We start from the raw sequence: 10,680 nt of genomic DNA, 5'->3' as shown, positions 1-10,680 counted from the left end.
GAAAAGATGAAAAAAACAAAACATTTTCACTATCAATGTATGAACTATGGAATCAACCAGGAAGCAGCCTGCTAACAAACAACCAGATATTGACACACAAAACTCCACGCTAAGTAAACCACGCAGCAGTCGTGTGCATCGTGAATGCGTTGTGTGCCAGCTCATATCTTCCACTGTGCGTGCGTCAGTCGTGAAGGCCACTTCATCTGCCTCTCAGTCCACGTTCGCCTCCTGGAATGAAGCCTGCCGCTTTATCGCTGCCTGCCCAGGCTCACACATGCGGCTGTCAGTCACAGCAGCATAAACAAAGGCTTTTGGCATTCTTCACCTACTTCTAGAGTGGCTTTAATGAGCCACCATTGGATACCTTCAGTTGATTTCTATTAGTTCACATGGAGCATAGTGATGCAGTGTCAATGAGCGGTACTGTAATCCTAATTATAATTACATCATGCAGTTACGTACATCATTGTAGTGTTGAGTGTTTGTGGAAAGAGGCCACTGACCATAACGTAAGGTACACTAATACAAACTAATACAATGAAGGACCGGAGTCGTGATGGAATCAGTGTGAAACAAGGGCTTCCTTTGCCTCTCATGTGTTTCCCCCTACTCTTGTGATGCACTAGTGCCATCTAGTGGCTGTGCTTATGGCATTAAAACGACTCTCAAGCTTAATCCATTAGTGAGGAGTTGCATCAGCATGGTGGTGGGGGATCATGCCAAGTCCAGCAAAGGACGAATAGCCTAGAGTGGGTATAATCTCAATGTGTCAGGTGCACTGATGATCTGAGTTGTGGGATATAACATGACAGGAATAGGCTGGATTTAAAAATGGCACCTTTGAGGGGGCGCAGCAATGTGGCTGCTGTGGCCATGTAGTTATTTTTTTGCTTTTCTTCTTCAGACTTGCAGCAGGTAAAAAGACAATAAATTCGCAATAGTGCTGAAGACCATTGACCTCTTGAGACATCATGAACACCACAAGCAACAAACACTCCACTGTGTCCATTTAAGGAACACACATGGTCGGCCCCCCTCTCATCATCATCTCGCCCTCATCTATCGCCTCCCTCGTTGTGAGTGGCTCACGAAGGGTAACAAGTCAACAAAACATCCCCCCCTTACATCCAAAGCTTAGTCTCACAGCGACAACAACAGCTGTGGGTGTCCTAAAACCAGACCACAGCATCGCGGTTACAACATGGCTTTGTAGAGACAGCATCGTCAGTCAGCAGCACGCATCATCTGCTCATCTCTGCTTTATATGTCATGTCTACTCACTTGGCTTGTGTGATGCAAAAGGCTCTGTTAAACATGTGACTTCCTTATTGACCAAGAATAAAAATAATAAAGTTCCCCCTCTCTCATCTCGCTGGATCTGTCTTTGCTACACAAATAACGACGACACGTTTCCCAGCTGACCTTCTCTGATGGTAGAGAAATATCTCTTTCTGTTAACAGTAGGATGGCGACACTGACAAGAAAAAAGTACTAAAAAAATCTACATTGAAATTATAATTTTTCAGGAAACAGGTTAGTTTTACTTTTTAATAGTAATCCAGTTTATTACTTTTATTCTCATTTTATGAGAATTAAAGTCATAACATGTTATGAACATGTTATATAAATGTTATGTATTAGAATTGTAATATTGTTGAAAGTTGTAATATTACAAATAAATAAACATTTTACAATAAGTTGTAATATAAATGGAAAATCGTGTAATATTCCAGGAATAGAGTTACAATAATCAAAATTTTAGACCACAATGTAGGGATATTGTGAGAAAAAAATCTTGGCATTTTACAGGAAAATGTCGTGAAACAGGTTAGTTTTACTTTTTAATAGTAATCCAGTTTATTACTTTTATTCTCATTTTATGAGAATAAAGTCATGACATTATAAGAAAGTTTTAAAGTATAATTAATTTAGTAGAACAAAGCAAATTCTATGTAATAGAATTGTAATATTGTTGAAAGTTGTAATATTACAAATAAATGAACATTTTACAATAATATAAACGGAAAATCTTGTAATATTCCAGGAATAAAGTTACAATAATCTAAATTTTAGACCACAATGTTGGGATATTGTGAGAAAAAAGTTGTAATATCACAGAAAAAAAATATTTTATAAGAAGTTCATAACAGTAGGAGGATTTTTTTTTCAATATTAGGAAAACCAAAAATCTAAACTGTAAAATAGTTTTCAGCGAGGGCCTCTTGTACACAAAGGCCTCTGTCCTAACTGATGTCATCTGTGTCATCTTCTACTGAGACAGTAGAGAGGAGGTCCATGTGGGAGTCAGCCACGGTGTCCTGCTTGGTTTCAAAAATAACCAATGACCAGTGTCCATTTCATCCCGCTTGGCCTGTTGCTGGCCCTGCCACTCGACACCCGCTGGTTATTTCAATATGAAGGAGCTATGGCTGAGTCCATGTGTTCCAGCCGCTCGCTTTGGCCACAGCGACTGGAGCGTCTATTTTGGTAGATTCTCAGCTCGCTATCAGGAGTTGGGGCCACACTGAGTGCATTTGAACATGGAACTGAAGGCTTGACTCGCTCTGGAGTGGATTTTTCTTAATTCTCTGCTGGACGTGAATGTGAACTGGATTCTTGGATTCTGCTCCAGGGATTTGAAGCGCTGCTTGTCAGATTGGAGCCCAACGTGAAACAACCATGAAACAACACTGTCAAGGTGAGGGGGGGGCGTTGGGATCATGTGGGTGTGAATACCAGAGTATTGAGAACATAATATACATAAATTAAATACACTTTTCCTTTTCATGTTGAATTGTGTAAAATGTAACTGCGATGTATTTTAATGTAACTTTGTGAAGCATTTTTAAAATAAACTTAATTATCAATACCATTGATGTTCCATTAATAAATATCCACAAAGTGCACACATGTATACAGTGTAATTAAACAGGCTGCATATCATTCCTCGGGTATAAATACTCAAGCAGATGCTGGGAAAGTACCGTGGCCGTCTACTGCTCTCAGGTTATGAGGGCACTTGTTGGTCACGAGCTTAACAAGGACAGGCCAAACATTACATTAATAATGAAGTTGTATTATTATTATTGTTGCTTTTATTGTTATTTCAGGACATTTAGATCATATAAGTTCAAAATAAAACATCCTTTATGTGCAAATACAAATATCTCCCTTATCTGTATTTAAGGAAAGCTATGTGTCTCCAGTTGAAGAAAGCAGCGCTATGCCATGGAGTGACCATCCTCTCAGGTCAGGACATATAAATGGGTTAATGAGCTATTCTAAGACCTCACCCAGATAGCTAAAGCAAGATACAGTAGAGCAGCTGCTGCTGAGGCGCACGGCAATAAATGTGATTCTTTACTTCCTGTTTGGTGTGTGTACTTGCTGGCATGACTACATTCTGGTTTTCCATGTTGACACCTAACATGTTGCAAGTCAGGAAAAGGTAAACATTTTATGCAAGTTTAATAATACACGTAAAAGGACTGGAAAATTGGACTTCTCATAACGTGAGCATGGTCTCATGACAGCATGCTTGTTGCTCAAAGACATCATACAAGGCTTTAAATAGACGAGTGCACGGTTTGAAGCAGAAGTGTCTTCACATGTCATGTATGTACTATAAAGGTCACTGGTGCAACTCTCCAAAACGTGCATTTGCTTGAAATAGTGACAATTATTTTGGATTTTTTTTTTTCTCCAGACACGCCATGCCTGATGTCAACCTGAGCTGAAGAATCTTTGATGGCACAAAGCAGGAAGAAAGCAGTTGACATAATTGGCTGTGTTGAAAAGCGACACTGGAGCCACCGAACGGGCAACATGCTCCACCACCGCTTCCCTAACGGCTTCGCCGACCTGCTCATGGACGAGACCGACCGTGAGGTCAGCACGCTCACCGATAGAGCCTTTCGAAGTCTCTGCGTCGGAGATGACGCCGTTTACAACGATGACTTCCTTCGCGGGTACTCGCCTTTCAGCTGCCATAAACCTTTAGCGGGGGAGCCGCTTAAAAAGGTTCATCAAAAGGAATCCAAAAAGCAAAGAAAGAATGAAAAGGAGAAAGAGAAGAACTTATCCAACATGTCATCCTTTCTTCAGGCTTTAAGCGCCACGGGGGACAGCTGTGAGGGCTTGCTCATCAAAAACGGTGGCACCGCGGACTCAAACGGGGAATCGTGGGATAAGTCTGCACTTCGCAGCATCCAAAGAGAACTTTCGGAATTCTCCTCGGATTATCAAGCTAATCTCACAGGTGGACATTATGAGAAACAATGTGACAAAAGTGGCAAAGGTGCTCCTTTGTCATCGGGAAAATCATCCAAGAACAAAGATGGAAAATCCACTATCAAGCTAAAGAAGCTTAATATAAAAAACTTTTTCCTTCACAGTGAGTTGAGCCCTTTCCAAACATGGAGAGGAATGAGGCAGTTCTCCTTCGGCCACGAGGACACGTCTATTCTCCCAGCTGCTATAACGCCAAAATGGTATGACCTGCCATTTTACAAGGAGCTAACAGAGGCTCATATAAAAGAGCACACAGAGGAGATACTGAAAGAAGCAGGTGAAACCGCCCCTCCTCCTCCTAAACCCGTCAGCCCCCCTTCACCACCCAAAGTACTACCAAAGCCCTCAGCTGGACAACCTCAGAAAAGGTGCTCCTCAGATGCAACGGATGGAAGCGCTGTTCCCTGGAGGCAGGCTAAGACCGCACTTCCTGTTAAGCAAGAGATGCCGCCTCAGGGGAAAAGTTCGACGGCAAAAATAGACGGAACTGATTTGTTGATACAAAACGAAACAATGTCCGTAGAAGCGAAAGCAATGGAGGACGTCAGCCCTGCCGCCTCGACTCCGTTCAGCATCTGCCAGCTGATGACCCCCCTCATTCCTTCCAGACAACCAACAGAAACATCAGAAATCCTCCAAGCTGTGCTTTCGCCTTCCGTGCTCGACCTTCCCTGCAGACCGCACTCTGAGGCCAAACTTACACCAGAACTTCCACTGAAGCGGGACGGCTACAAATCTCTGGCTTCGAGCATCCTCTTCAACCTTAAGGACAACAGGAAGAGGGTCAAAAGTCGGTACAGTCCACCCAAATTTAAAACTTTAGACACTCCTGGAAGTGACACCAAATCTCCAGGCTCAGATAGTCTCAAACAACAAAATATCTCCTCTGGCGTAAGCACTCCTGCTGTTTCAAGAGAAGGACAGGACATATGTAGTCCAGTTTTGGAGTCTGTCCCCGTCCCAATTCCTGCTCTTACGAAGCCTGAAGCTGATCGGCCCCAATCTGATGATTATTTGTTGTCCAACCTGCTACAAAGCAAAAAGGAGGCTTTCGGTAATCTCGGTGAGGAGAATCCAAGTTCTGTAATCATGCACTCAAAAAAGAACAAAAGCCACATTGCTAAAACGCAAAACTATCCTTCCCTTAATTTATACAAGAAAAGCAGTCCTACGGTTTCCACTGATCAGTCAAATGAAATTTCACTTTTGAATCCAAGCAACATTTCCCATAAAGGTCTTTCCCCAAATACTTCAGACATCATCCAAGCGCCCTCACGCAAAGACTTTGGAGATGAGCGTATTAGTTTGGGGCCATCCATGACCATCATGGATGTGATCAAAGCTGCAAGGGACGCCATTAATGCAACCAAAAATAAAGCCCAGTCCGCAGCTCATTCGGTAAGCATTAGTAAACCTGAGGACAAGGAAACAAATGAGACGTTCATGTCCTCGAAAGTAGAAAATAATTCACTTGGACCTGAACAGAATCTTATCATCAAGAAAGATCCCCCACCAGTTCCCAAGAAAAAGTTCACCCAACCAGACATTCAAACGAAATCAAATGTCAGCGATCAACTTTTTAACAGCAATTTCACCGAAACCAAACTAGATGAATCTGCCCGAGAAGACAATCTGAAGCACATCTTCTCAGACAAACTGAACAACTACATCAAACATCAGAGGCACTCTGTCACAGACGAGGAACAGCGAGACGAAGAAGGTGACGTGAACGTGAGGACAGAAAAGGACGCTGCAAGAGACAGTGAACATATCATTCACGACTTGCATGTTTTGAAAGAGCTAGAGAAAGCACGACTTTGCGATCGGGAGAACAAAACGGGAGTTTCAAACAATATAGACGAGGAGGCCAGAGCTAAGAACGATTTGATCTCCAAGGAGCTGAAGAATATCAAGAAGGGAATGCTATCCATGAGAGGAAACACTTCTGCTAAGAGGGAAATATTTTCCAAAATACAGAAGAAGCCGAATAAGCAGGAGGCGCTAGCAAGGACGGACGGCGACGTATTGATAAATAAATCACTGATAAACAGCAATTATGACAAAGCTAAAATGGCACTTGAAGAGATCATATCGGATCGACAGATGAGAAAGAATGTTACTGATGGAATTTATGGAGCGAAAGTACAGCAAAGTAAAAACACGACGAAAGAATCTGTTCCAGAGGACAAAAGAGAGGACGGTCTACGGGAAAGGTTGGGGGATCTACGAGACCACAAGCACATGAGACACATCCTCTCTCAGACTGAACCCAGACCTGGTGAGACTCACAGATCAGGTGGCAGAGTGGCTTTACCTGGTATGGCGCTAAATTCACCCTTAAGATCGGACTTTAAGCATGCCCAGGAAAGAGTAAACGACAATTCTGAGAAGTCGGAGGATGTAAATATAACGCAGTTGTCTGATGAAACCTCTGAGATTCATGAAACCAACGGGTTAAAAACACCAACTGTTCCTCCTCGCAACAAAAAAGGAGGTAACAGAAAACTTGGAAGCATGATAAACGACATTACAGAAGAGGATCCCCATACAAATGCAACAAAAGAGCATGTACACAAAAACACAAAGGACACTTTGCCGTTCATCTCTCATGAAGAGACGAGCCATGCCAATATGGCGTCTGATGCACTTCCTCCCCAACACCAACTAAATGAAAAATACGATTCTTTGTTATCAGAGTTAAAAACCGATATAGAGTCAGATACCACAATTGAAGCCTCAAGCGATACTGTTGATATCTCTTTAAATCTTGATAACATAACCACACCCAGTCATGTCTTTGAGACAAACGACAATATGGACGCAGAAGCCAACCCCAGGACTATAATCTCCCCTGAATTACTTTTGAATGGCGTCAGCGTGGACGACCACACTAGCATGTCTTCCAAATCCTCTTACTTCTCCGTGGAGAGTCCACCCCACAAAATGACCGAACCAAACCTTTACCAATCTCTGGAGAACCTGAATGAAGTAGGATTTGAGGACAGACACGAGCATGTTCTTAGACACTTGAAAAAAGATTCTGAGGGCCCAGAGAGAGAGTATTACTCCTTCAGTGAGGTTGAAGGTGAAGGTGAAGAAGACACACAGATCCATAAGGAAAGTTGCTCAAGTACCGCTGATGGTCCGGTTTCATCTCAAGATGACGCTATTCCAACGCCGGTGTCACCGTGTGAGACTTTTTCTCCAACTTTGGGGATCCCTGCGTTGTTTAAAATCAAAGACAACACTTTGAGCAATAAGTCAAAGAAGTCCGTACAACCCTGGACTACGAGGGGTCTTCTGAATAAAGACAAGGAAGAGGAGGACTTGCATCAATTAAATGAACCCCCATCTGCTAACGGACCGGCTCCCAGTGGATCAGTCGTTAAATCTAAAGAGACTTTGTCTAATGTTTCTCCACCTCCTGTTCTGCAGACAGAGAAAGTCCATGATGGAGGATTAGCAGCTGCAAAGGAGAAAGTGGCGAGTCCAATATCTGAAGGTGTGGACGATCTAACAACACCACCGGTGGACGTATTGAAAGTTCCGAGCGAACGCTCTGCGTCAACCTGCAGTGGTAACGACAGCCAGTTGGGATTGCTCAAACCTCCGGCTGTCTTACCCAAATCTGAACGTGCCGTCCTCAAAGCCATGAAGCTCACGAACCGACGAATGAAGAAGGAAGAAGCGCACAAGTCGACTGGGAAACACAAAACGGACAGAAGTGACAAATCAGACGGAAAGAGGAGTGAGAGAAAACATCACAGGGAAGGTGATAGAAAAGTTGTGCCTAATGATGAACATTCGCAGAAAAAATCCACCAAGACGAGAAACCACCATTCGGCGGAAAGCAACCACGTTAACAATGACCGCCTCCTTGCATCGGAACGCCATGTCCACAGCAGAGAAATTCCCGGTAAACCAGAACAAAGACGCTACAGTGGCATCAGCAATGTTCCTGTCTACAAAGCCCACGTTGGCGAGAAACCGGCATTGAACCCTCGCTCTCAAAGCATTGACAGATACCTGGGGAATAGAGTGGATCGCAGGCGTAGCGCCGACTTGTCATTCAACGAGAAACTCGACCCGAGAAGTACGCGCATTGAGAGATCCATCCTGGATGAGTTGCAGCAGAGAGGCAGAGTCAGAGAGAGGGCAACCAGAGAGAAACCGTTGAGAAGGAGCCACAGCATCGACGTGCCACCTCCACCTCCGCCGCCGCCGCCGACTTTCTCCCGCCAGTCAAGCCACACCAGCCAGTTCTCTCGTCAGTCCAGCATCGAACACGCCATTGTCACACAATCCTTCCCCATGACCCAACGGAAGCTCCTCCAGGATCCAGACTCAGGACAGTATTATTTTGTGGACATGCCAGTACAAGTCAAAACCAAAACATTCTTCGACCCTGAAACAGGAAGCTACGTGCAGCTGCCAGTGCAGCCACCAGATGGTGCTGTTCTTCAGGCATCACAAATGGAAGTGCTGTCTCCGCCACTAGTTGTTTACCATGGCTTTGTCCCGGTGCCTTTGTCCCCCATGGCTCAGAACCTCCAAGTACCTCATGTGGAGAAAGACTTAGACGTGTCCAGGCAAATCCACTGTAAGGATGGACATCCGTATTTGGAGCCCGTTTATGGGCAACATGAACACACGCTCGGCGACTTTCTCGGCACTGAGGAGGTGGACTGTCCGAGTTGATAGGAATGAATTTGAAAAGCAACAAAGATAACAACTACTGTTGTTTCACGTTTGTTTCACTGGATTAACTTTATTCAAGTCAGTTTTATTTGTTTATGGATTTATGGATTTAATTGCCTTTTTTGTTGAGATGTCCAGTGCCAGTGTCAGGCCCAAATAGGGGGTTATGCATCTGGCATTGAAACTAAGCCAAAAGCCAACATCAACAACAACATTTGACTTATTCTACACAAATACAGTCAAACTACAAATACAGATACTGTAGATACCTCCTTAATTGACTTGCCTTTATGCCTGATGACTTGAATGTACACTGCAGAGAGATGAACTTGAGTGAGGTGAAAGGTTTCTATTAGACATTTTTTGGAAAGGGATGTGAATAATCCATGATAAAGAAAAGACTGAATGTAAATGTGGAATATTTATTATAAATGCTATGAGATTACATTGTTGAAGAATGGCAGTGATTAGCGGTAGTAACCTCTGCATTTTGAAGCGTTTAGTTGTATTTGCAGCAGAAGTTTCCAATCGCTTCTGAGCTTCATAAGGCAAACCGCATTGAATTGACCTGGATGTCATTATTTTGCATGCCGTCAAAGACGTCACACACCGAGCTAGCATTTGTGGAATTTATTGAGTTTTCAAACAAGTACACAACACAAATGTGACATGATTTTGCAAAATCAATATTTGTTGTATTGGTGTTTTTTTTTTAATGTAGGGTAAACCAGAGCTGAACTGTGTATGTGATCCATTCCAATAAAAAAAACAACACAGCAGCATTGCAACTTGTTACTGTCAGTAAATATGAATATAAATATGAATATAACCTTGCGGTATTATCACACAATTGCCCATATGTGTGATTATTGTATTTTTTACCTGCTTTGAAATGAGAAGTTTAGTGAGAAGAAGGCATTCAAGTATTATATGTTATATAAGTTTTGTTGGATGATCGGATAATATTAAAGTTCAGAAGAACCGCATACAGTACAATTATTCTGTCAAAAGAACAAATACATTTAGAAGTTGAAAAGGTGAAGTGCATTATTATTATTATAGAAAGCATACCTCGGCTTTCACGGACCAGATAAAATGATCTGGTCCTCAGGCCTTGAGTTTGAGATTGAAATATTTTGTATCAGTCTTTAAAAATGTTTTTAGAATTGATCATTTTTTTTAATATTAAAAATATATATAGATTTAAACGAGTGGTAGTTTTTTTTTTTTCAATTTAAAAAAAATATTTTAAATAATTTGTGTTGTCAAAATGTCGCCATCTATTGGTGAACTTGAGTAAAGACAATATTTCCATTGCCAAGCCTAATGAAGGGTGGAGAGTAGTAAGAAATACATTTAAAACCACTGTAGTCATTTCAAGGGAATGCTGTTAGCCCCCCCACCCCCCCACCCTTGCAAACTTACACTCTTAATTGTTAACATCCAGATAAAGATAAGAAATGCTCTTGTTGTTTTTGCTTGATTGCACGATTCCACAGTCACGCCACTCTTATTGTGCATCATGTTTAATCAATAATCAACATAATGCATTTTATTATACAGCAAAATAAATATAATTCTTATTGGTTGTTGCTCCTATGCTGCCCACAGCCACAAGGGGGCGTTTGCATGATGTCTTGGAACTACCATGATCTGCTGACTTACCTGTAGGTATGTGATGGATGAATA

At 42.4% G+C, this 10,680-nt stretch overlaps 1 protein-coding gene across 2 annotated transcripts; it reads left to right on the top strand.

The window, feature by feature from the left end:
- The first annotated feature begins 1,472 nt into the window (after positions 1–1,472).
- Positions 1,473–10,051, top strand: LOC131110032 (uncharacterized). Of its 2 annotated transcripts, XM_058062674.1 has the most exons (4): positions 1,473–1,536; positions 2,285–2,701; positions 3,191–3,252; positions 3,710–10,051. In XM_058062674.1, the coding sequence occupies exon 4, from the start codon at positions 3,751–3,753 to the stop codon at positions 8,989–8,991; it is 5,241 nt and encodes a 1,746-aa protein (XP_057918657.1). In that variant the 5' UTR covers positions 1,473–1,536; positions 2,285–2,701; positions 3,191–3,252; positions 3,710–3,750; the 3' UTR covers positions 8,992–10,051. The 2 variants fall into 2 exon arrangements, with proteins under 2 accessions (XP_057918657.1, XP_057918658.1); XM_058062675.1 differs by lacking the exon at positions 3,191–3,252.
- The last annotated feature ends 629 nt before the right edge of the window (positions 10,052–10,680 follow it).

This window comes from Doryrhamphus excisus, chromosome 22 (assembly GCF_030265055.1).
Source record: "Doryrhamphus excisus isolate RoL2022-K1 chromosome 22, RoL_Dexc_1.0, whole genome shotgun sequence".
In the NCBI taxonomy this organism is placed as follows: Eukaryota; Metazoa; Chordata; class Actinopteri; order Syngnathiformes; family Syngnathidae; genus Doryrhamphus; species Doryrhamphus excisus.
The sequence above is the reverse complement of the archived record's forward strand: the minus strand, read 5'-3'. Positions and strand labels throughout refer to the sequence as shown.

Coding starts and splice junctions, on each gene's coding strand:
- LOC131110032 (XM_058062675.1), top strand. CDS start 3,751: ATGGCACAAAGCAGGAAGAAAGCAGTTGACATAATTGGCTGTGTTGAA.